The sequence below is a fragment of the Heteronotia binoei genome, chromosome 13 (assembly GCF_032191835.1).
Source record: "Heteronotia binoei isolate CCM8104 ecotype False Entrance Well chromosome 13, APGP_CSIRO_Hbin_v1, whole genome shotgun sequence".
NCBI classification, from domain to species: Eukaryota; Metazoa; Chordata; class Lepidosauria; order Squamata; family Gekkonidae; genus Heteronotia; species Heteronotia binoei.
In genome coordinates, this window is record NC_083235.1 from 10,078,791 (window position 1) to 10,105,474 (window position 26,684).

General features: G+C 50.7%; 1 protein-coding gene across 1 annotated transcript in view; it reads right to left on the reverse strand.

Moving 5' to 3' along the window:
* Positions 1-1,874: 1,874 nt before the first annotated feature.
* Positions 1,875-26,684, reverse strand: part of LOC132581717 (filamin-A-like) — a 165,876-nt gene continuing 141,066 nt past the window's right edge. Inside the window, 8 exon segments of the mRNA XM_060253110.1 lie at positions 1,875-2,780; positions 6,284-6,472; positions 8,650-8,868; positions 9,901-10,077; positions 18,411-18,543; positions 20,438-20,553; positions 23,448-23,585; positions 25,672-25,938. Of these exon segments, the coding sequence (XP_060109093.1) occupies positions 2,593-2,780; positions 6,284-6,472; positions 8,650-8,868; positions 9,901-10,077; positions 18,411-18,543; positions 20,438-20,553; positions 23,448-23,585; positions 25,672-25,938 (1,427 nt within the window). The 3' untranslated portion in view covers positions 1,875-2,592.

A 26,684-nucleotide genomic window follows, 5' to 3' on the forward strand; every position in this document is an offset into this window, starting at 1 on the left:
GAGCAGTGATGCTCTGTATTCTTGGTGCTTGCGGGGGGGGGGGGGGGGCAACAGTGGGAGGGCTTCTAGTCTCCTGGTCCCACTGGTGGACCTTCTGATGGCACCTGGGTTTTTTAGCCACTGTGTGGCACAGAATGTTGGACTGGATGGGCCATTGGCCTGATCCAACATGGCTTCTCTTATATTCTTATGAAGACCAGGGGTGGCCAAACTGTGGCTAGAGAGCCACATGTGGCTCTCAAAGCATCTTCGGAGACGGCATTTGTCTCTTTCAATCGCTTCTCCAAGCCTAGCCAGCCTGCAGTTTGGAGAATGCATTTAAAGTTGCTTTCTTCCCACCTCTCCCTCCCCTATTTACCTTCCTGCTTTCAAACATCTGATGTTCATGTCTTGTGGCTCTCAAAATATGTTTATTCTATGTGCCTCTTACATTAAGTAAGTATGGCCACCCCTGAGTTAGACTGAAGCTTAACTGCACCCAAGAGAGCAACTAGATTTTCAAGGGTCAGAGCTCCCTTTGCCAGATACAAGCTGGAATGGCAATTAAGCTACTTTAAACTCGCTCAGCCTATCAAACTCAGTATGGTCACAGACTGGCAGCAGCTCTCCAAGGTTTCAGGCCGAGGTCTTCCCCATCATCTCCTGCCTGGTCCTTTTAACTGGAGACGCCAGGGATGGAAGCTGGGACATTCTACATGCCAAGCAGAGCCTCTGCCACTGAGCCAGGGTCTCAGGTCAAGGTCTTTCCCATCACCTCCTGCCTGGTCCTTTTAGCTGGAGATGCTGGGGATTGAACCTGGGACCTTCTGCATGCCAAGAGGAGGCTCTGCCACTGAGCCAGGGTCTCAGGTTAAGGTCTTTCTTATCACCTCCTGCCTGGTCCTTTCAACTGGAGATGCAGGGGATTGAACCTGGGACCTTCTGCATGCCAAGCAGAGGCTCTGCCACCGAGCCAGGGTCTCAGGTCAAGGTCTTTCCCATCACCTCCTGCCTGGTCCTTTCAACTGGAGATGCTGGGGATTGAACCTGGGACCTTCTGCATGCCAAGCAGAGGCTCTGCCACTGAGCCAGGGTCTCAGGTCAAGGTCTTTCCCATCACCTCCTGCCTGGTCCTTTCAACTGGAGATGCTGGGGATTGAACCTGGGACCTTCTGCATGCCAAGCAGAGGCTCTGCCACTGAGCCAGGGTCTCAGGTCAAGGTCTTTCCCATCACCTCCTGCCTGGTCCTTTCAACTGGAGATGCCAGGGATTGAACCTGGGACCTTCTGCATGCCAAGCAGAGGCTCTGCCACTGAGCCAGGGTCTCAGGTCAAGGTCTTTCCCATCCCCTCCTGCCTGGTCCTTTCAACTGGAGATGCCAGGGATTGAACCTGGCACCTTCGGCATGCCAAGCAGAGGCTCTGCCACTGAGCCAGGGTCTCAGGTCAAGGTCTTCCCCACCCCTCCTGCCTGATCCTTTTAACTGGAGATGCCGGGGATTGAACCTGGGACCTTCTGTATGCCAAGCAGAGGCTCTGCCACTGAGCCAGGGTCTCAGGTCAAGGTCTTTCCCATTCCCTCCTGCCTGATCCTTTTAACTGGAGATGCCGGGGATTGAACCTGGGACCTTCTGCCTGCCAAGCAGAGGCTCTGCCACTGAGCCAGGGTCTCAGGTCAAGGTCTTTCCCATTCCCTCCTGCCTGGTCCTTTTTAACTGGAGATGCCGGGGATTGAACCTGGGACCTTCTGCCTGCCAAGCAGATGCTCTACCACTGAGCCACAGCCCTTCCCCTGTTCTGGCACGCGCCCTGCTCTAAAGCAAAGTCAGACTGGCCCCCGCTGATGTCCCACGCCTCCGGATGAGCAGCGGCAAAGACAAACAAGACCACCGGCAGCCATTTGAAGCAGAACTTTATTTCCTTCCCTCGTCAGAGAAAAGGGCCCAGCTGTTGCGCCCAACAGCCAACTTACTTAAGACTTGGAAGGACTAAACAAGGTCTCGGTTACAAAATGGCAAAGCAGGGAGACGCGCCGGCAGCTCCCGCCGCTGGCTACGGAGAGGGCTCTCCTTCTCGAGAGAGAGGGAGGAGGAGAGCTCGAGGCGAGAAGGCGGGGGCTGCCCGGTGTCCCTCCAGGAGCAGTGGTTTCTCTGAAGCAGTGGATGGCACCGGAACAGAAACGCCGTTTCCGGATGCCCCGTTGGCGGGCTAGGGCCCCTTTCCTGGCAGAAGCCAGGGTGGCCCCAGAGATTCAGTCCCACGGGCACGAAAGGCAGTGCTTTGGCAAGGGGCGGGGGTGGGGGGGGAAAGTGTGTGGGTCAACCCCCTCCCCCTTTCCGAGGGGGGGGAGAGGAAGTCGCCGGCAAACCGGTCGGGGAGTTAGTGCGGCATGTAAACAGATCCACAGGAAAGTTTGACCCATTCCCCACCCCCTCTTTGCTTACTTTAAGGGCAACCCGTTTCCCTCCCGCCCCCATCGCCCGCCTCACGGGCACGGGAAACGCGCAACAACCCTCCTCCCCCCGCTTGCTGAGAGGCGGCCTCTCCCGTGGGAGGCTTTAGTGGCACTACGGAGCGTGGCTCGGGAGGGGCGGTGTCACGACGGGGCGGGGCTTAAGGCACGGAGACGTGGAAGGGGCTGCCGGGGATGTGTTCCTCTCCCCACTTGACCACCAGCACGTAGTCCCCTCGGTCCTTCAGCAGGTAGGTGACGTTGTAGAGGCGGTTGCCCAGGTGCTTCACCACGATCTCCTCGCAGGGGGTCCGGGGGCCGTGGACCCCCACCAGCAGCATGTTGTTCCCTGGGGAGGGTTGAGAGCAGAGCGGTCAGGAGTGGGTTCGGGTCCCGCGGAGCGAGCGCCCCGCGTGAAGACTGGGACGGAGAGAGGACGGACACGCCTACTGCTGTTCCCTTCTTTGAACGCCTCCGAAAACAGAGCCCCTTCCCTGTTGGTCAAGCAACTTCCCTCTAGTCCTTGCTGCAGCCACCCTGTCCTCCCTGTCACCCAGCTCCTTCCCTCCCTACCCCCCCACCGGCCATCTGACAGCAATGAGGATCCTGTGAATTCAGGGGGAGGCGTTTGTGAGTTCCCTGCATTGTGCAGAGGGTTGGACTAGATGGCCCTGGAGGTACCTTCCAACTCTATGATTCTATGAAATTGCGATCTCCTTCCTTGGAGGTTTTTCAACAGGCTAGATGGCCCTCTGATAGCAATGCAGATCCCGTGAATTGAGGGGGAGGGGTTTGTGGGTTTCCTGCATTGTGCAGGGGGCTGGACTGGATAATAATAATAATAATAATAATAAATTTTATTTGTACCCCGCCCTCCCCTGCCGAAGCAGGCTCAGGGCGGCTAACAATACGGTGACCAATGGTGCACCAACAATAAAACAGTTACATTAGAAACATTAAATTAACATAAACTAACCTTAAAAGCCTGAATTAAAACAATTAACTAAAACATTTTATGACGCTATCCTTGACACTCTTCTAGTTGATGCTGATGGCGGATGACCCTGGAGGTCCCTTCCAACTCTAGGATTCTATGAAATTGAGCTCTCTTCCCTTGGAGGTTTTTCAACAGAGGCTAGATGGCCATCTGACAGCAATGAGGATCCTGTGAATTCAGGGGGAGGGGTTTGTGAGTTCCCTGCATTGTGCAGGGGGCTGGACTGGATGATCCTGGAAGTCTCTTCCAGCTCTAGGATTCTATGAAATTGGGCTCTCCTTCCTTGGAGGTTTTTCAACATAGGCTAGATGGCCATTTGATAGCAATGCAGATCCTGTGAATTGAGGGGGAGGCCTTTGTGGATTTCCTGCATTGTGCAGAGGGTTGGACTAGATGACCCTGGAGGTACCTTCCAACTCTATGATTCTATGAAATTGTGATCTCCTTCCTTGGAGATTTTTCAACAGGCTAGATGGCCCTCTGATAGCAATGCAGATCCTGTGAATTGAGGGGGAGGTGTTTGTGGGTTTCCTGCATTGTGCAGGGGGTTGGACTAGATGACCCTGGAAGTCCCTTCCAACTCTAGGATTCTATGAAATTGGGCTCTCCTTCCTTGGAGGTTTTCAAACAGAGCCTAGATGGCCACCTGACAGCAATGAGGATCCTGTGAATTTAGGGGGAGGTGTTTGTGAGTTTCCTGCATTGTGCAGGGGGTTGGACTAGATGCCCCTGGAAGTCCCTTCCAACTCTTATTATTCACACAGGAGATTTTGTTTCCGTGTTAAGAAAAGCCATGGGATTTTATACTCAGCTTTTCTCTACCCAGAGAAGTCTCAAAGTGGCTAATCCTGAGACCAAATGACTCCTCTTTCATACAGGAGGTTTTGCTTTCATGTGAAGAAGAAAAACCCCCTGGGTTTTCACGCTCTGCTTTCCTCTAACATAAGCTGTCTTGGAGGGGCCCACGGTCGCCTTCCTTTCCTCTCCCCACAACAGGCACCTTGTGAGGCAGGTGGGGCTGAGAGAGTTAAGAGAACCATCGACGAAGCCAAGGTCACCCAGCAGGCTTCATGTGGAGGAGGAAGTGAGGAAAACGAACCCGGCTCTCCAGGTTAGAGCCCGTCGCTATTAACAACCACGCCATGCTGCGCATTCAAAGTGAAATTCCTCCTGTTCTGCTGCTCTGTTCTAGCACCCAGGCATGGCACGGCCACAGCCTCCTCTGTCCGCAGCCGTTCGGTGAATTGCGCCGAACCGTTCCCACCTCGCCTTTTAGCAAACTCCGACCACCTCCTCCTTTGGCCTTTTCACTTCGATCTGCATTCGTTCGAAGCGTTCCCGCATCAGACACACTTTGCCTTCCAAAGACTCCTTTCTTCCCTTTGAAGCCGCCCAACCAAAAGCAGCCCCCCGGAGTTCGCGTAAATCCTACTCGGGTCGGTGGAATTACCTCCGCTGAATTTTCGTTTCAGAATGTTATAAAGTTCACTTTCTCTTAATTTATTCCCCTCCGAATTCCCCGGACGAGGTAGCTTTATGCAGTTAAACGCATAGAAGATTACTCCTGGTGAGTCAGAGACACCTTCCTCAAGTCAACCTTTTTGAGACCTTTGGAATTTTGACACGGGGGGTGGGGTGGGCGAAACTACAAAATGGCTGCCAATGGGGGCGGAGCCAGCCACAAAATGGAAGGAAGCGAGGTGACGCGTAACTCTAATAAGGAACTAACATGTCAGGCAATAGCCAGCTTCAGAAGTCTGCAGAAGAGCTGGATTCGAGTCCAGCAGCACCTTGCAGACCAAGAAGCTTGTCACGGAATTCAGCCTTCAAGAATCAAAGCTCCTTTTCCTCTCATTGGATGAAGTTCCCTTTGATATTTGACAAAGGGAGTTCTGACTCTTGGAAAGTCTCTTAAGGTGTTCTCGGGCCCCGTTGGTGGACCTTCTGATGGCCCCTGGGTTTTGGCCTCTGTGTGACCCAGAGTGTTGGACTGGATGGGTCATTGGCCTGATCCAACATGGCTTCTCTTGTGTTCTTATGTCTGGGGCAGTGATGCTCTATGTTCTTGGTGTTTGGGGGGCAACAGTGGAAACGCTTCTGGAGGTCTGACTCCACTGGTAGACCTTGTGATGGCCCCTGGGTTTTGGCTTCTGTGTGCTCTACCACTGAATGTTGGACTGGATGGGCCATAGGCTTGGTCCAACATGGTTTCTCTTATGTTCTGATGTCTGGGGCAGTGATGTTCTGTGTTCTTCGTGTTTGGGGGGCAACAGTGGAAGGGCTTCTGGACTTCTGAACCCACTGGTGGACCTCCTGATGGCACCTGGGTTCTGGTTACTGTGTGACACAGAATGTTGGACTGGATAGGCCCTTGGTCTGATCCAACATGGCTTCTCTTGAATTCTTATGTCTGGTGCAGTGATGATCTGTATTCATGGTGCTAGGGGGCCAACAGTGAAAGGGCTTCAGGAGATCTCTTATGCTCTTACCTCTTGAAAATCTTAGCCCCTAAAGCGCTCTCAGGCTCAAATCTATTTTCTGTTTAACAGGATGTCTTTTCCACCGCTTACCTTCAGTTGAGCCATGAAAGTTCTCATGGTGTGGGGGGCAGCCACCGCTAACCCAATTTTTTTAAAAAAAGAAAAACCTGTGTAGCCAATCAGAAGCCCTGCTGGGCCAAAGTGTGGCCCACTTCCTAAAACAACTTATTGGGCTCCAGGAAAGGTGTCAGTGGGTACCCCCTGGGCACAACATCGGGGACCCCGACCTTTCTAAAGCTCTGCTAATCCCTAAGGACTAGAAACTTCATTTAAATTTTCTGAAGAACCTGAAGGCAATGAGAGGAGCCCACCGACCTGCTTTGCTGCAATCCACGGTGAAGGAGTTCTTCTGCCCCACGAAGCCCTTGTTGAGGCCCAGCCCCTTGGCCACCACCTTGCTGGCATCGGAAGCAAACTTGGGGGCCGCCCCCTCGGGCTTGGCCACGCCCTCCATGAAAACCGACGACGTCTCGTGGAGGCTGTGACTGCTGACCAGGCGGGCACCTGCAGGGAGGGAAGAAGAGGACGTGACCTTCGAGATGAGCCTGGGCCAGAACGCCCTCTGCCCTTCCCACACAGCAAAGCCAGGCCACTGCCCCAGACCCATGTGGAATAGCAGTCCTTCACCAGGGCTCCAGGCAGTGCCTTGCAACACGCAGGAGGGGAGGGGAGGAGAAGGAATAAGAAAAAGAAGAAAAGGAAGAGGAGGGAGAGGATTAGGAAGAAAAAGAGGAGGGAGAGGGAGAGGAAGGAGAAAGAGGAGAAAGAAGAAAAAAGAAAAGGAAGAGGAGGAGGAGGAGGAGGAGGAAGAGAATAAGGAAGAAGAGAAGGAGGAACAGAAGAAGAAGAGAAGGAAGGAGGAGAAAGAGGAGGAAGAAAAAGAAGAAAAGGAAGAGGAGGAAGAAGAGAATAAGGAAGAAGAGAAGGAGGAATAGAAGGAGGAAGAAGAGAAGGAAGGAGGAAAAAGAGGAGGAAGAAGAAAAAGAAAAGGAAGAGGAGGAGGAAGGAGAGAATAAGGAAGAAGAGAAGGAGGAATAGAAGGAGGAAGAAGAGAAGGAAGGAGGAGAAAGAAGAGGAAGAAGAAAAAGAAGAAAAGGAAGAGGAGGAGGAAGAGGATTAGGAAGAAAAAGAGGAGGAAGAGGGAGAGGACAAAGAGAAGAAAGGAGGAGGGAGAAGAAAAAGAAGAAAAAAAGAGGAAGAAGAGAATAAGGAAGAAGAGGAGGAGGAATAGAAGGAGGAAGAAGAGAAGGAAGGAGGAGAAAGAGGAGGAAGAAGAAAAAGAAGAAAAGGAAGAGGAGGAAGAAGAGAATAAGGAAGAAGAGAAGCAAGGAGGAAGAGGAGGAGGAAGAAGAAAAGAAAAGGAAGAGGAAGAAGAGAATTAGGAAGAAGAGGAGGAGGAAGAGAGAGAGGAAGAAGAGAAGGAAGAAGAGAATTAAGGAAGAAGAGGAAGAGGAGGAGGAAGAAGAGAAGGAAGGCGGAGGAAGAGGAGGAGGAGGAAGAAGAAAAGGAAGAGGATTAGGAAGAAGAGGAGAGAGAGGAAGAAGAGAAGGAAGGAGGAGGAGGATGATATTGGATTTATACCCCACCCTTCGCTCAGAGTAGCTTACAGCCCCCTTCCCTTCCTCTCCCCAACAGAAACTGTGTTAAATAGATGGGGTTGAGAGAGCTGCCCTTGAAGGGAACACCTCCAAGAGAACTGCAACTGGCCCAAGGCCACTCCAGCAACTGCATTTGGAAGAGCGGGCAATCAAACATGGTTGAGTCCATGCACTTAATTACTACACCAAACTGGCATCCTACGATTGCTTGTGTGTGTATATATAAATACACACACACACACACACACATATACATTGGTCACTGTGTGACACAGAGTGTTGGACTGGATGGGCCATTGGCCTGATCCAACATGGCTTCTCTTATATTCTTAGGAGAAAAATTAGGCCTTAGTTACTTACAGGAGGTCCTGACCACAGTGCTCCCAACGATCGCTAGAGCTACCTTTGTCACTTCTGGGTAGCTCTAAAAATTATCAAAACTCTATGGTCAGAACTTTCTGTAGTTGACAAGGCCTTATCTTTCTTTTTGAATTTTCTCCCCAGGATGATTATGGCCGCCCATTTTGGCCACGGTTTCTGGCCTTCAATTACCTGAGAAGACGACAACTGCCCTTCTCTCTGAATCAGGGACTCAGAGCAGCTTACAATCTCCTATATCTTCTCCCCCCACAACAGACACCCTGTGAGGTAGGTGGGGCTGAGAGGGCTCTCACAGCAGCTGCCCTTTCAAGGACAACTCTGCGAGAGCTGTGGCTAAACCAAGGCTATTCCAGCAGCTGCAAGTGGAGGAGGGGGGAATCAAACCCCGTGAGGTGGGTGGGGCTGAGAGAGCTCTCCCAGAAGCTGCCCTTTCAAGGACAACCTTTGTGAGAGCTATGGCTGACCCAAGGCCATTCCAGCAGCTGCAAGTGGAGGAGTGGGGAATCAAACCCGGTTCTCCCAGATAAGAGTCCGCACACTTAACCACTACACCAAAACAGCTCTATTGAGCGCTGGAGGGCAAGTGCCGCCATTGCCTGGAGATCTTCTGCCATAACCCTACTCCTTGGCTCTGGAGTTCTTCAAGATGACTAATGTCCTAGGAGAAGCCCCCCGCCCATCTCAGACTCACATGGCGCTTACCTGTGATTTTGGCCTTGAAAGGGCTGCCGGCGATGTGGTACGGGCCACCATACTTAATGGAGATGAGGTAGCTGCCTGGTGCCATAGGGGTGTAGATGACCTTGTAGCCCTCTGGACACTCCTGGCAGTCCATCTTCACCTTTGAGGGACCGTCGATGGTGACTGCCAGTGCCCCAGGACCCGCGTTGGTGGTGTTGACAATGAATTCAGCAGGATTTCCTGTAGGGGAGAAGAGGGACCAGAATTTAGGTGAAATGGATTACGTCACCCCGCTTTGGAGTTTGAATGCCAGCCTCCCACTCAGGGCTTGTTTTGTAGCGGGAACTCCTTTGCATATTAGACCACATTCCTCTCAGGGGTCTTTCTATTATCTCCCCTCTAAACCTGCAGAATGAGGGGGGGTCTGCCCTCGTGGAGCAGGGGATCGCTGAAAGAGCTGAACGCGTTCTCCTCTCATGCCAATTTTACCAGGAGATACGGGCAAGGTTACTTAGTCCCTTAATAAGTAGATTTCAGCGCCATTCCAGTCTTTCTAATTTTGACGTGTCTAGGAAGTTTCATAAGAGAAGCCATGTTGGATCAGGCCAATGGCCCATCCAGTCCAACAGTGGCCAATATGTGTGTGTGTGTATATACACACACACACACATATACACACAAACACACACATATACACACACACTGTGGCTAATAGCCACTGATGGACCTCTGCTCCATATTTTCCCCCAATCCTCTCTTAAAGTTGGCTATGCTTGTAGCCGCCACCATCTCCTGCGGCAGTGAATTCCACGTGTTAATCACCCTTTGGGTGAAGAAGGACTTCCTTTTATCCATTTTAACCTGACTGCTCAGCAATTTCATCGAATGCCCACGAGTCCTTGTATTGTGAAAAAGGGAGAAAAGGACTTCCTTCTCTACTTTCTCCACCCCATGCATAATCTTGTGAACCTCTATCATGTCACGTTCTTTATAAAATTTATATCTCTGCTACCTAATCTTAAATAGGTACACACATGGCCCAGCCCAACCTGACATGGCCAGGCCCAACGAGGTCTCACTTACGTCAGATCCGGCCCTCATAACAAATGAGGTCAACACCCCTACTCCAAGAGCTTATAGGGCTCTTCTTACAGGGTCTACTGTAAGCTCTTGGAGGACTAGCTACATCCAGGGGGCGTGGTCTAATAGGCAAGGAGTTCCTGCTACAAAAAAAAAAGAAAAGCTCACGCTCCTGTTCCCCTCTGCCCTCACCTGTCACACCACCCTCCAAGCCGGGGCCGTAGGCAGACACCATCCCCGGGTCTCCGGCCTGGCCCACCTCCCCGACCCGGATCTTGAAGGGGCTGCCGGGGATGTGGCTGCCGTTGAACTTGACGTCGACGGAGTAGATGCCGTTCTCGCGGGGGATGAAGCGGACTGCGTACTTGTCTGTGTGGAGGAGAAAGGGGAGGGTTAAGAGGCAGGACGGCCGCAAGCAGAAAGGACGGCAGCGTGCGTGACTGCCAAGGGAGAATATAAGGAACGCAAACATCAGGCGCTGGCAAAGTTACCGGAGTATCTCTGCGACTTGGTATCAACGCAGCACAGCATATGCCTAAACGCAGCTTCACAGGCCGAAGAAGCTGCAACGTTTAGATATAGGTCTGACCTCAAATTATGGTTGCCAAGTCCAATTCAAGAAATATCTGGGGACTTTAGGGGTGGAGCCAGAAGCAAGGTTGCGACAAGCAGAATTGAACTCCAAAGGGAGTCCTGGCCATCACATTTCAAGGAACTGCACATCTTTTCAACGCCTTCCCTCCTTTGAAAATAATGAAGGATAGGGGCACCTTCTTTGGGGGCTCATTGAATTGGACCCCCTGATCCAATCGTTTTGAAACTTGGGACAGCGTTTTGAGGAGAGGCACCAGATGCAATGCTGAAAATTGGGTGCATCTACCTCAAATAACAGCCCTCCCAGAGCCCCAGATACCCATGGATCAATTCTCCATTATACCCTATGGACCATAGAGTATAATGGAGTGCCCAGCAGACATTTCCCTTCCCCCCCTCCCTGCTTTCTGATGACCCTGAAGCGGGGGAGGGCCTCCAAACTGGGAAATCCCCTGCCCCCACCTGGGGATTGGCAACCCTACCCCAAATCTTGGGGAAAGACAACTGAATTTTACAGAAAATGTATTAACACTCAACTCTACCTCCCCACACCCTACAGTGTGTTCCCTTCCCCGCCTCAGCTGACTCAGGTTTCAAACAGATCATGGGTCTTTCCACGCAAAAGTAAGTTGCGTGGCTTTGGCAGCCTCAATTTGACTAGGTGCCATGCAGGGCAAGGGAAGCAGGGTTTAACCCTTAACCTCCCCGCTCAGCTTCGCTCTTTCAAACCTCGGCTCTGCTACTAGTTTTTTTTTTTAAATTCTTTTAAGTTTATTAATTTTATCAAACTTATACGCTGCAGAAATGAAACACAGTGTGCTGCATAGTTCCATTGCCTTGTCATATGAAATAAAAATAGATAATTTTATTTATTTATATCCCGCCCTCCCCGCCGGAGCAGGCTCAGGGCGGCTAACAACATCATTCAATTTCCCTTATGAAATCAAAATATAATTACATTGCCTTTTTCATGTAATGATGATATTGGATTTATATATTTATGTTTATGTTTAATTCGATTTATACCCCGCCCTCCCCGCCAAGGCGGGCTCAGGGTGGCTTACATCAAATCATAGTATACTCTGATTGCAATAATAAAATCAATAAAACCATTACACGGTACAAGTTAAAACAATCTACAGTTGGTGCTAACAAATCAGATGTTACTCATATTCTCATATATCCCGCCCTATACTCTAAATCTTAGAGTCTCAGAGCGGTCACAATCTCCTTTACCTCCGCCCCCCCCCCCCCAACAACAGACACCCTGGGAGGTAGGTAGGGCTGAAAGAGCTCTGACAGAAACTGCCCTTTCAAGGACAAGTCCTAAGAGAGCCATGGCTGACCCAAGGCCATTCCATATGTGAACATATGAAGTTGCCTTATACTGAATCAGACCCTGGGTCCATCAAAGTCAGTCTTGTCTTCTCAGACTGGCAGCGGCTCTCCAGCGTCTCAAGCTGAGGTTTTTCATACCTATTTGCCTGGACCCTTTTTTGGAGATGCCAGGGATTGAACCTGGGACCTTCTGCTTACCAAGCAGATGCTCTACCATTGAGCCACTGTCCCTCCCCATGAACATATGATGCTGCCCTCTACTGAGTCAGACCCTGGGTCCATCAAAGTCAGTATTGTCTACTCAGACTGGCAGCGGCTCCCCAGGGTCTCAAGATAAGGTTTTTCACACCTACTTGCCTGGACCCTTTTTAGTTGGAGATGCCGGGGATTGAACTTGGGACCTTCTGCTTCCCAAGCAGATGCTCTACCGCTGAGCCACCGTCCCTCAAAATGGTGGAAGGGGAGGAGTCTGGAATCAAACCCGGTTCTCCCAGATAAGAATCCACACACTTCACCACTACACCAAACAATATCATATGAAAGAGATATGAACTATAACAGTATCACAGATATGAAAAAAAAGTTAGCATTCCTTAAAAGGGACACAAAGCACAAGATTAATTACCACTACTACTATTACTAAAAGTACAACATCTGCGCATAAAGCTGGTTTTTGGTACTCTGCTACTAGTATTTAAAGAAGGAAGTGTGTGTTCTTCCAAGGCCATACACCTTCATCTTAAAAATATGTCAAGGCAGGGACCCCAGTTTAAACAGCAAAACCAAGACAAGGAGGAAAGATTAAATCACCTCTCCTTTCTCTGCAACAGCCCAGAGGCAAATGGAGGCTGCACAGGCCTGCAATTGGCTATTTAGGAACAGATCCAGGATTCCAGTACTGACAAGCAAGGCTGGGAGAAGGTTGACGCTCTGGGGTGCAGTCGGTAGAGCCCGCCATCTTTCCCCCTGCTTTGTGCAATTGGGGCAGCCACATGCTAAAATTGACAACCGGATCCCCGTTGCCAAGGACAGCCTATGAGATGCCGCAAGACCATCGCCCTAAAGGGCTCCTCTCCCTCAGGGGTCCCCAACTTTTTTGAGCCTGCAGGGACCGTCTGACTTTAGGGTGGCGGGCACAGTCACAAAATGGCTGCCACAGGAGGTGGAGCCAGTCGCAAAAATGGCAGGAAGTGAGGGGAGCAGGAGTCCAGTAGCGCCTCGAAGGCCAACAAAATATGTGGTGGGGGGGGGATGAGCTTTTGCGAGTCGCTGCTCACTTCTTCAGATATCAGGAATCCGAAGAAGTGAGCCAGCCGTGATTCACAAAAGCTCCTCGCCTGCCACACATTTTGTTAGACCTTCGGGCACTACTGGATTCTGGAGAGCCAGTTTGGTGTTGTGGTGAAGTGTGCGGACTCTTATCTGGGAGAACCAGGTTGAATTCCCCGCTCCTCCACTCGCACCTGCTGGAATGGCCTCGGGTCAGCCATAGCTCTCTCACAGAGGTTGTCCTTGAAAGGGCAGCTTCTGTCAGAGCTCTCTCAGCCCCACCCACCTCACAGTGGGGAGAGAAGATATAGGAGATTGTAAGCTGCTCTGAGTGATTCGAAGACACACACTGCAACCCATCTTAGAACCACAGAGTTGGAAGGGACCCCAAGGGTCATCTCGTCCAACCCCCCTGCACAATGCAGGACATTCACAATGCCGGGTCATCTAGTCCAATCCAGAATCAATATCAATTCACAAGATCCTCATTGCTGTCTATTCTTGTAGCCGCCACCACCTCCTGTGGCAGTGAATTCCACACGTTAATCACCCTTTGGGTGAAGAAGGACCTCCTTTTATCCGTTCTAACCCGTCTGCTCAGCAACTTCATCGAATGCCCTTTCAAGGACAACCTCTGCCAGAGCTATGGCTGACCCAAGGCCATGCCAGCAGGTGCAAGGGGAGGAGTGGGGAATCAAACCCGGTTCTCCCAGATAAGAGTCCGCACACTTAACCCACTACACCACGAGTGCAGAAGTTGAGTGTCCAGCGCACAATGACTCTGCACTTGTAACCCACTGGTCCAGAGACTATGTAATTTGTATATAAGCAGTGCTGTGCTGTACAATTTTTTTCTGCCGCTCTAGATGGTTGTTTGGCAGGGCACTTTGCTGGTGAATGTAAATACTGTAAATACATTGTATATAATTGAACACAGAGTGTCGCTGGACTGTTGCTTGCTGTACTGGCTCACCTACCGGGGCTAGCGGTACCAGGGCTAGAGGAAGTAACTATGAAACGACCCTTTGAACCCCTCTAGAAGCTGTGAGACCACAGAGGGTTCTGCGAGTGTGGAAACCGAATCTCAAGAAAGCATTTTTTTTTTGATTGCTAATGTGGGGCCCCCCACTTGGAAGAATGAGGCTATCTAGGGGGGGCAGGCCTCTTCTCAGGCTGCCAAAGCTAGGGGGAAGCAGGGAGTCGAGGGGAGGAACTTTAGCGGGCTATTCGGCCACCTTCCAAAGCAACCGTTTGCTCTACGGGGAATGGTCCTATGTCAGTAATTCCAAGAGATCTCTGGCCCCACCTGGAGGATTTGAACAACAAAGAGATACACAGAAGAAAAGGCAATTAAGTGGAAAATGATCCACGTATGCAATTACTAAGAGAAATCGGTGGTATGAGAATTTCATAGAAAACGCAATCATTTCCTTCGGTTGAGGCAGCAGACGTCCTTATTTCCATCTGCTTGGCCTCCCTTACCTGTCATGATGCTATCTTATTTTAATCTTATCTTCATCTATTATTCCATCTCTGGGCCTAATGTTGTATTGATATATATCAGGGGTGGCCAATGGTAGCTCTCCAGATGTTTTTTTTTTGCCTACAGCTCCCATCAGCCCCAGTCAGCATGGCCAATGGCTGGGAGTTGTAGGCAAAAAAACATCTGGAGGGCTACCGTTGGCCACCCCCGATATATATAATGTGCCCAACTGGAAACCGCCGGCTGTGATACACGCTGTTTTATCGTTTGTTTTATTGCATCCTGTGGTTTTAGCTTGTCGTTTTTAATTGTTTCAATTTTGTTGTTATCCGCCCCGAGTCCACTTGTGGGAAAGGGCGGAATACAACTTAACAATAAACTGACAAATCAATCAATCAATCAATCAAGTTTAGCTATAGTCAATGCGATGCTTAACAAGAAAGTGCTTGCACCTAAGAAATAAATGTACGGTTCATGAAATGGTGGTTGCAAAAGATCTGGTTGATATTGACCCAAGCGTAACTCTTGGGCTGGGTCCAGGCCAGCATTTTGAGCTGGTAGGCGGATGGGGCCAGGGACGGACAAAAAAAAAAAAGCGTGATCAAATGTACACGTCCGCCTCCCGTCCCACTCCCAACCCTTCCAAGGGCCGTCCCATTCGTGCCGCAAAAAGCTACCACTTCCAAAACGGGACGGCCCGGGGGGAGGCAGATGGGTGCGTTTGGTTGTGCTTTTTTGGTCCGCCTGTAGCCCATCCATCTACCGGCTCAAAATGCCGGTCTGCAGCCAGCCTTGCTGTGGCAATTTTTTCATCTGTGGTTTTTTAATGCACTTTCCCCCCTTAATGACATATTTTTTTATTCTGTATTTAGCATCCCCGGTTATTTGGTTATCTTTTACATTATTGGATTGTATTGCTCTGTATCTTTGAATTACTGAATTTGCCTGCTTACGACCCGTTTGCCTGCGAGAAGGAAGTTGAGAACTGTTACGTATGAGGACCAATGTGAAGACTATTATGGGTGTTCCTGCCTGGCTCATTGGAGCCATAAAGACTGAGCTTGGAGACTCAGGAACAAAGGGCAGTAGGATCCAAATCCTCGCTGCCTTCCTCCAATCACGGGCCCCCTGCTGGTCTGAATGATCCTATGACAGGCTTGTGTGGGAACCTTGAAGTGTATATAAGTTGGCCCAGTGTCCAGTTTTTAGTGCAGCCCTATACTATGTTGTACTTAATGCAGGAGTTATGATCACAACCACCTCGCTTCTTCCTTGTATTGAACCCACTATATCAGAGGTGGCCAAGAGTAGCTCTCCAGATGTTTTTTGCCTACAACTCCCATCAGCCCCAGCCAGAATGGCCAATGGCTGGGGCTGATGGGAGTTGTAGGCAAAAAAAAAAAAAACATCTCGAGAGCTACCGTTGGCCACCCCCGCACTATATTATAAGAACAAAAAGGATTATGAAGAAGAAGAAGAAGAAGATATTGGGTTTATATCCCGCCCTCCACTCCGAAGAGTCTCAGAGCGGCTCACAATCTCCTTTCCCTTCCTCCCCCACAACAGACACCCTGTGAGGTAGATGAAGATATTGGATTTATATCCCGCCCTCCACTCCGAAGAGTCTCAGAGCGGCTCACAATCTCCTTTCCCTTCCTCCCCCACAACAGACACCCTGTGAGGTAGATGAAGATATTGGATTTATATCCCGCCCTCCACTCTGAAGAGTCTCAGAGCGGCTCACAATCTCCTTTACTTCCTCCCCCACAACAGACACCCTGTGAGGTAGATGAAGATATTGGATTTATATCCCGCCCTCCACTCCGAAGAGTCTCAGAGCGGCTCACAATCTCCTTTCCCTTCCTCCCCCACAACAGTCACCCTGTGAGGTGGGTGGGGCTGGAGAGGGCTCTCACAGAAGCTGCCCTTAAGAACATAAGAGAAGCCATGTTGGATCAGGCCAACGGCCCATCAAGTCCAACACTCTGTGTCACACAGTGGCAAAAAATTTTATATACACACATACACTGTGGCTAATAGCCACTGATGGACCTGTGCTCCATATTTTTATCTAAACCCTTCTTGAAGGTGGCTATACTTGTGGCCGCTACCACCTCCTGTGGCAGTGAATTCCACATGTTAATCACCCTTTGGGTGAAGAAGTACTTCCTTTTATCCGTTTTAACCTGTCTGCTCAGCAATTTCATCGAATGCCCTTTCAAGGACAACCTCTGCCAGAGCTATGGCTGACCCAAGGCCATGCCAGCAGGTGCAAGTGGAGGAGTGGGGAATCAAACCCGGTTCTCCCAGATAAGAGTCCGCACACTTAACCCACTACACCAAACCAGCTCTAACAAAGCATTGCATTGTGTACAGCTGAACTCCCCCCTTTTATTTTTTTTTAGATCTAAATTTTATTGTAATAAATGCATTCTCCAAACAAATAAGACACGTTATGGGAAACAACAATACCAAATACAGACCTGTAAGAAGAAGAAGATGATATTGGATTTATATCCCGCCCTCCACTCCAAAGAGTCTCAGAGCGGCTCACAATCTCCTTTACCTTCCTCCCCCACAACAAACACCCTGTGAGGTAGGTGGGGCTGGAGAGGGCTCTCACAGCAGCTGCCCTTTCAAGGACAACCTCTGCCAGAGCTATGGCTGACCCAAGGCCATTCCAGCAGGTGCAAGTGAAGGAGTGGGGAATCAAACCCGGTTCTCCCAGATAAGAGTCCACACACTTAACCACTACACCAAACTGGTAAGTGACTAGGAGAATAATCACAATACAATTGCAGCAAATCTATGGAATATACATGGCTTGGAAACCAGGGCTCTCTTTCTAGTAGGAGTTCCTCTGCATATTAGGCCACGCCCCCTGATGTAGCCAATCCTCCAAGAGCTGAGAGGGCTCTTAGTAAGCTCCAGGAGGGCTGGCTACATCAAGGGGTGTGGCCTAATATGCAGAGTAGCTCCTGCTAGAAAAAGAGCCCTGATTAAACCCATGTCGTTTAATAAGGGTAACCAAACTGCTGGAAGATCAGAATTACACTCAGCAGTTCCTCTATATTGATCATAGCACAGAATTTTTCCACAACAACAACAAAAAAATCTCCAGATATTATCAAACCATAAAGAAACTGATGGCAGTGTTTTACATTTCCACCTAGATGCTACAGCACAAAGGTAGCCAAACTTGCTTAATGTAAGAGCCACGTAGAATAAACGTCAGATGTTTGAGAGCCACAACACATGAACGTCAGATGTTTAAGGGACGGAGGGAGGGAAGGAAGGAAATAGGAGGGGAGGGGAGAAGAGCTGGAATGGAAGCAAATTTAATTGTAAATGCCTTCTCCAAGCCACCAGCCAATGGGGTGGTAGGAGCTTCAAGAGCCACGCAATATGTGTGAAAGAGCCACATGTGGCTCCCGAGCCACAGTTTGGCAACCCCTGCTGTAGCAGCTTGCGCCGCAGCTAGTAAAAATTCAATTAACATTTTTGTTGGTTTAGGTACATCGACATCAATCCATAAATAGAATATGAGGGTTACTCGTATTTAATTCAGGCCCGCTTCGGTATTTGGTTTCGGTTATGCAAGAAATCTGTTCCACGACCCGCAACCCCTGAGGTCGCAATTCTATCACAAGCCCACCAGCGAGGGGAAAAAATGACGCTTTGAGAACCACAAAGCTTCCAGCATTTTGGACCGAGGGTACGATTCATAGAACGGAATTGCAACGGGGATAGGTAACATCTGGTAAGGATTTCAAAAAGACCGCTAAACTTGACTGCATTTCCTACGAAATCCTTGTACCACCGATCTGTCTGAATCATTGCATACGCGGGTTTATTTTCCACCTCATTGACTGCCTCTGGAGGAGGGCAACCCGACTCCCTCCTGGCCTCTTAGCGGGGGTGGGGAAGGGCGTACTGGATAGGCACAGCATCTCAGGGGCTGTGCGGGATCAGCAGGTTGGCCCTGCTCTGCCAAACAATGGCGGCGAAAGCTCCTTACCTTCGTTGATTTCCGTAACATGGCACTCCTCCAACGCCCCCGAGGGGCTGTGGACCTTGGCATCGATCACCCCCTTGGCCCCGTTCAAGCTGACGGCAAATGAGGCCGGCTGGTTCACTTTTAACCCTGACTCCTGGAAGCACAGAGCGCGTTAGACGGCAGGAAAGGATTCGGGGAAGGACGGAAGGCGGCATCGAGCGGCGGCTGCGGCACCCCCCTCCCCTTCTCCCCCCTCCTCGAATCCGGGACCCGAGTCTACTTACCAGAGCCTGGCGGCTTAGAGAGGGAGAGCTGCCCCTGGAAGGCCGGGTGAGGGCGGAAGCGAGGGAAGGGGAAAACAGAACGGGGAAGGCTCAGGCCGGCGCCCCCGAGAAAGCAAGAGGCTGAGAAGTCTTCCAAGAGTGACAGTGAGATCGGCAGAGGCGCGGCCCAGGGGAGCTCTCCATCTTTAAGCCTCGGCACGAGACGCGGAGCCTGTTAGTAGCCTTTAAACGAGACACGAGAAAAACCCCGGAGTGGGTCCCCCCCCTCAGTGAAGCCGGCAGAGCGGGCAGAGTCACTGTTCCGAGGCTGGCGTGCAACACCCTCCAGTCCTTAAGCTAACGTTTTTCTTTCCTCCCTTCTTTCACCCCCATAGAAAATGGCTGTCAGCAAGGCTTTTTTGTTGTTGTAGCAACTTCTTTGCATATTAGGCCACACACCCCTGATGCAGCCAGTCCTCCTGGAGCTTACAAGGCTTTTCTTACAGGGCTTACTATAAGCTGCAAGAGGACTGGCTACATGAGAAGGGTGTGGCCTAATGTGCAAAGGAGTTTCTGCTAGAATTCCACCCCTGGGCCACACACCCCTGATGCAGCCAGTCCTCCTGGAGCTTACAAGGCTCTTCTTACAGGGCCTACTGTAAGCTCCAAGAGGATTGGCTACATGAGAGGGGTGTGGCCTAATATGCAAAGCAGTTTCTGCTAGAATTCCAACCCTGGGCCACACACCCCTGATGCAGCCAGTCCTCCTAGAGCTTACAAGGCTCTTCTTACAGGGCTTACTATAAGCGCCAAGAGGATTGGCTACATGACAGCGGTGTGGCCTAATATGCAAAGGAGTTTCTGCTAGAATTCCACCCTTGGGCCACACACCCGATGCAGCCAGTCCTCCTGAAGCTTACAAGGCTCTTCTTACAGGGCTTACAGTAAGCTCCAAGAGGATTGGCTACATGAGAGGGGTGTGGCATAATATGCAAAGGAGATTCTGCTAGAATTCCAACCCTGGGCCACACACCCCTGATGCAGCCAGTCCTCCTGAAGCTTACAAGGCTCTTCTTACAGGGCTTACTGTAAGCTCCAAGAGGATTGGCTACATGAGAGGGGTGTGGCCTAATATGCAAAGGAGTTTCTGCTAGAATTCTACCCCTGGGCCACGCACCCCTGATGCAGCAAAGTCCTCCTGGAGCTTACAGTAGGCCCTGTACGAAGAGCCCTGTAAGCTCCTGGAAGGATTGGCTACGTAAAAAGAGTGTGGCCTCATATGCACAGGAGTTCCTCCTACCAAAAAACGCCCTGGCTATAGGTATTTTTATGGGCTCTATTTTGTTTATATGGCAAGGGTTAGGGTTAGGAGTGGAATTCTAGTAGGAGCTCCTTTGCATACTAGGCCACTCCCCCCTGATGTAGCCAATCCTCTAAGAGCTTACAGGGCTCTTCGTACAGGGCCTACTGTAAGCTCCGGGAGGATTGGCTACATCAGGGGGTGTGGCCTGATAGGCAAAGTTGCTCCTGCTAGAATTCCACCTCTGTTATACGGTAAGCTGCCTTGAGATCCCTGAGGGGAAAAAGGCAGCGGAAAAGTGTTTTAAATAACTAACGATGCCCAGCTGCTGAGCCGTCTCACAATGCAGACTGCTCCCGTGTTCTCTTCTCCAATCCCGCACCTCCTAGTCTCGGGGGAAGGAACAGCCAGCCCAGAACAGCAGCAATGCCCGCCCCGCCCAGCCGCCGAGGGGGGCAAGGGGGTGGTTTCTCCCAGTGCCTCACCTGAAGACTAGAAACAGTGAGTCGGCGGGCATCGTCGGAGGTGGAAGTGGCCGGCACCACGAAGGGGCTGTCGGGGATGTGTTCGTCGTTGAACTTCACCGAAACTTCGTAGTCTCCTGCCAAGGAAGAAAGGAAGGGGGGTGAACGGGAAGGCTGGGGGCACAACTATGGAGGTGTGTTTCACACCTGTGACACTCCAACTACAAGGCCTTTCAAGCAGCTGTGCAGGATTATCAGTGGCTAATAGCCATGGGGACTAAAGAGAGCCAGCTTGGTGCAGGGGTTAAGGCATTCAGCACTGCAGACCAGATTTCTAAATTGGAGACCTAATGTTTAGGCAGATTTCAAGTCTTCCCTAATAGCTCTGGCTCCACAGATCCTCCTGTCTTTGCTATAATGCCTCTCTGGAGAGCCAGTTTGGTGTAGTGGTTAAGTGAGCGGACTCTTATCTGGGAAAACTGGGTTTGATTCCCCACGTCTCCGCTTGCACCTGCTAGCATAGCCTTGGGTCAGCCATAGCCCTGGCAGAGGTTATCCTTGAAAGGGCAGCTGCTGGGAGATCCCTCTCCAGCCCCACCCACCTCACAGGGTGTCTGTTGTGGGGGAGGAAGGTAAAGGAGATTGTGAGCCGCTCTGAGACTCTTCGGAGTGGAGGGCCAGATATAAATCCAATATCTTCATCTACCTCACAGGGTGTCTGTTGTTGGGGAGGAAGGTGAAGGAGATTGTGAGCCGCTCTGAGACTCTTAGGAAAGGAGGGCGGGATATAAATCCAATATCCTCATCTACCTCACAGGGTGTCTGTTGTGGGGGGGGGGGGAAAGGGAAAGGAGATTGTGAGCTGTTCTGAGACTCTTCAGAGTGGAGGGCGGGATATAAATCCAATATCTTCTTCTTCTCTGAAAAATGCCAGTCCTAACACAACACTAAAAGGCCTCCTATAATAAAGGGCTGACAATAACTCCCTCCCTATGAACACTTTCCCTATGAAGAAAGGTTAAAACGCTTGGGGCTCTTTAGCTTGGAGAAACGTCGACTGCAGGGTGACATCTTGATAGAGGTTGACAAGATTATGCATGGGATGGAGAAGGCAGAGCAGGCCAGCAGCAGCACGAACGAACCGTGTCCCGAAAGGGCACCGCCGCTGTTCCCTCCTTCCCACTTCTTTCCCATCCAGGAAGCGGGGAGGAGGGAGCAGTGGCGGTGCCCTTTCGGGATACGGTTCGTTCGTCCGGGAGCAGAGTGAGTGCGTAGCACGGTTTTCCCTGCCGATCAGCTGATCGATGGGGGAGGGGCGCCCTTACACAGCCTGGAGTGGAACTGATCGCCCTTCCTGACGTTGAAATAGACCTAGGGTGGGGAAGGGAGGGGTGAGGAGGCACGGGAGAGGGGCAAACTAGGCATTTGCCTAGGGCGAAAGGCCGAATTCGGCTCCTCCACCCTGCTGGCGCTCTAGGCAACCGCCTAGTTTGCTAGCGGGCGAGCCGACCCTGCCCACAAGCACCGCCTTGGGGAACTCATCATCATCCTTTATTAGCATAAAAGAAATAGGTTATACAGAATAAAAGGATTACCAAATTATACAGAATAAAAATTACCCATAAAATACAAAAAGTACAGTTCAAATTCAGAAGCGTCGTTATCAATTAAAACGACGGCTACAAAATCCTTTGGCGTATCGTGGTGGCCAGAAAAATGAACCTGGCTACTATTTCAGTGTCTTTCGGGGAGTAACCGCTCAGTGGCCTACAGACTTTTTAAGGCATCCGAGCAGCCTCCCGATTTCTCCAAAATGGGACGCGGTAGTGAGTTACGAAGCTGTGACTACAACAAACAGCGCAGCAAGACACGAGGGACTGTTTCAACGGCTGTGTGGTCACAAGGACAGAATCTAAGAGAGGAGGTCGTCTTGTTAAACCTGCCAAGTAGTATAGCAGAGGGCAGAGCATTGCATCCAGCGAGAGAGAAAGCTCTTCGGTGCTGGGGTGTCAATAAAAGGGAAAAGTATGAAGCCCTTTCTCCTATGGCGGGAGGAATCGTAAAACACAGCAGAGAACAAGTTTTATTGGCCAGACTGTATAATTCCTGGCATTCAATGTCCAAAAGTCTACTTTTAATTTGGTAAAATGCTGCCGAAAACGACAGCACGGACAATGATTCCAGGGACAGGCCCAAAGACTTAATTTCCCCTGCAATATACTCTGACCAGGTGGACAATTTATATTCAGAGAGCATACGATGGGACAAGCTCTCAGGCTCAGAGAAATAGTGAAGACGGAGCCAGAGACATGCCAGTTTCCCAGCATATTACTGCATACGGAATGCAGTTCAGCCAGCCTAAGACTTTCTGCAGGAATTTCGATTGGATGCGTTCTGGATTGGTCAAAAGCACGGATCCAGATTGGGATACCATAAAGCAGGGGTGGCCAACGGTAGCTCTCCAGATGTTTTTTGCCTACAACTCCCATCAGCCCCAGCCATCGGCCATGCTGGCTGGGGCTGATGGGAGTTGTAGGCAAAAAAAAAAAATCTGGAGAGCTACCGTTGGCCACCCCTGCGTATAAAGTAATTGCGGAATCCCTTTAGTCTTCAAAGATCTTTATGGCTGCTGGCACAAATCGATTGCCTCTACCATAAAAAAAAACCCCGTGTTATGGCTGACACGCTAACATCGGCAATTTTCATAGCATAGTTAACGATGTGCAGACCAAGATGCATTATTCTGGAAATGTAACGCCTAAATATTTAAAATGCTTAAGTTGTTCTATCCTTTTCCCCACGATGGACCAGCTAAAGGAACTCCTCCTCTTGGAGAAGACTACAATTTTAGATTTCTCATAGTTCAGCTGGAGCTTATTCTTTGCAAGGAAAGCTGCACATTGGGGAACTGTGAACTAAGCCACTGCTAAGCACAGCTACCTTCCCTCTAGCGTTTCCTTTCCTAGGCCTTCTACTAAGACTGCCGGCCCACTAGGGAACGCGTCTCCTGCTCTGAGTTGCGGCCGCTTACCGGGTTCTTGCACGATGTAGGACACGCCGCACGAACCGTCTTTCCGGTCCTCGAAAGCGATCTCCGCCTTGCTTGGACCCTCCACAGCGATGGAGAGGCCCCCGGCCCCAGCTTCTCTTGTCCAGATGCTGAACTCGGCTGGAGGGAAAAGAACACGAAGCAGGAGTCTCGTGAAAAGGAAGAGGGAGCTTGGACAAAGTCAAGAAGCCACAACCCACAGCTAACCAGCGTTACGGCAGCTTCTCGCCGGCGGTCAAGGCTTCCTTGAGGGAGAACAGATTCAGGTGGGCAGCCGTGTTGGGTCTGAAGCAGCAGATTGTCAGGGTAGCTTTCCCTCAAGGAAGCTCCCCCCACAACTTCTCTCCCTCAAGGTAGCTCTTTTCGCCATCCCTGAAGATAGCTTTCCCCCCTCATCTTCCATCCTCCCTCGTTAGTTCCCCCGCCCTCATCTTCTCTTTCCCAAAGGTAGCTTCTGCCCTCTCATCTTCCCTCCATCCAAGGTAGCTTTTTTTAGCCATCCCTCAAGGTAGCTTTTTTCTCCTCATCTTCTCTCTTCCCTCAAGTCAGATTTGCCCCCTTAATCTTCCCTTTTCCAAAGGTTGTTTCGCTCCCCTCCCATCCTCAAGGCAGCTTTTCTCAAGTCAGATTCCCCCCTCTTCTCTTTCCCAAAGGCAGCTTTCTCCCCCTCATCTTCCCTCCGTCCAAGGTAGCTTTTTGTCATCCCTCAAGGTAGCTTTTCCCACCTCATCTTCCTTCCCTTAAGGTAGCTTTTTTGCCAACCCTGTAGGTAGCTTTCCCCCCTCATCTCCCCTCCTTCCTCAAATCAGATTTCCCTCTCCTCATCTTCTCTTTCCCAAAGGTAGCTTCCCTACCTCATCTTCCCTCCTTTCAAGGTAGCTTTTTGCCATCCCTCAAGGTAGCTTTCCCCCCTCATCTCCTCTCTTCCCTCAAATCAGATTTCCTCCCTCATCTTCCCATTCCCAAAGGCAGCTTCCGCCCTCTCATATTCCCTCCCACCAAGGTAGCTTTCTGTCATCTCTCAAGGTAGCTTTCCCCCCTCATCTCTCCTCCTTCCAAGGTAGTTTTTTTTGCCATCCCTCAAGGCAGCTTTCCCCCCCTCATCTCCCCTCCTCCCTCAGGTCAGATTTCCCCCCCTTTATCTCTTTCCCAAAGGTAGCTCCCCCCTTATCTTTCCCACCTCAAGGTAGCTTTCTGCCATCCCTCAAGGTAGCTTTTCCCCCTCGAGTCAGATTTCCTCCCTCATCTTCCCTTTCCCAAAGGTAGCTTCACCTCCAGCATTTTCCTTCCCTCCAACGTAGCCTTCCCCCCTCCATCTTCCCTTCTCTTCAAAGTAGCTTTTCCCTCCTCATGGCAGTTTCCCCCTCCTCATCTCCCTCCACCTTCTCAAGAGTTATCCAAAGGCTTCTGTCTCCTGGGGGTGGTTAGGAGGGGAGAGATAAAGAGCCCCAGGCCAGGGAGTTGATACCATCAACTCCTGAAGAGACAAGAGCAGTCCAAGCCAAATCTGGCTGCTGAAAATAAGAGGTGAAAAAGGAAAACGCTGGGATTTATACCTCACCATTCACTCGGAGTCTCAGAGCAGTTTACAGTCTCCTTTCCCTCCCCACAACAGATACCCTGTGAGGCAGGTGGGGCTGAGACATCTCCGAGAGAACTGCTCTTGAGGGAACACCTCTGAGAGAGTTATGACTGACCCAAGGTCACTCCAGCAGGTGCATGTGGAGGAGTGGGGAATCAAAACCGGTTCTCCTAGATTACAGTCCATGCACTTAACCACTACACCAGTGTATGGACTCTTATCTGGGAGAACCGGGATTGATTCCCCACTCCTCCACTTGCACCTGTTGTAATGGCCTTGGGTCAACCATAGCACTCACAGAGTTGTCCTTGAAAGGGCAGCTGCTGTGAGAGCCCTCTCAGCCCCACCCACCTCACAGGGTGTCTGTTGTGGGGGAGGAAGATAAAGGAGATTGTGAGCCGCTCTGAGATTCTGAGATTCAGGGTGGAGAGCGGAATATAAATTCAATGTCGTCAGCTTCTACACCAGATTGGCTCTTTATACCACTTTGACTGTCTTGACAAAAATTTTTTAACTTATACCACACTTTGAACATTTTGACAAAAAAATAGTTGTATACAAATGTGCTAAGTAAGGGTTCCAAATTAAGCTCCTTATTCCTCCCTCCCCAGTGTCCCAAAGTACCTGGCACTCCGGCTTCGGCTCGCTCCAGCCCCGGGCCGCCTGCCCGCACCTTGTGTGCCCCACCCTCGCCAAGAGGGCCCACGGTGAACTGGAAGGGGCTTCCGGGCACGTGCTGCCCTTTGTACTTGACGCTGACTGAGTGGATGCCCGTCTCGGTGGGCACAAAGCGGATGCAGTAGGTGTTGTTCTCCGCCTCCAAGATCTCTGCGTCGTGAGACTTGCCCGACGGGCTGGTCACTTGGGCCGTCATGTCCCTGATGTTGATTTCTGGAGAGGAAGGTCACAAACCGGGGGTTAGTGCAACGAACGGAAGAATAGAATCATAGACTTGGATGAGACCTCCAAAGTAATCTAGTCCAACCCCCTGCTCAATGCAGGAAATTCACAAACGCCTCCCCCACACACACGCCTCCACGATCCCTGCTCCAGGCCCAGAAGATATACGCCCAGGAGGTCGTTATGTTCGGCCTCCCAACATCTGTTGACCGTCCTCAGCCCAAGAGACGCCCGCCTTGCCTCAACTAGGGCCAGGGCTTTTTTAGTCCTGGCCCCAACCTGGTGGAATCAGCTCCCTACAGAGATCCGGGCCCTACGTGGCTTATTAGCCTTCCGCAGGGCCTGTAAAACGGAGCTGTTCCGCCAGGTTTTTGGATGAGGCTGCGGGCGTCTATTTCTTGATCTGGTTGGCCTCCCCTGTTGGAATTGTCATCTGTGCTATAAAACGGAATAATATCTGCCATTCTTGATGGGATAACCTCTTCTCATGATTGTGAGACGGCCGGGCCGGGCAATATTGCGATGATATGGAAATCTTCTGGGTGCTGTTGAGTTCTTTGTGCATAAAATGTTTTTATTGCATTTTATTTGTTTTATCGTTATGTTGTGCTCTGCCCTGAGCCCTACGGGGAATGGGCGGGATAGATACTAAAATAAAATAAATTGATTAAGATGGCAAGAAACCTCCAGGATTGCTTGATCTGGCCTGGAGAAAACCTGCTTCCTGACCCCCAAAG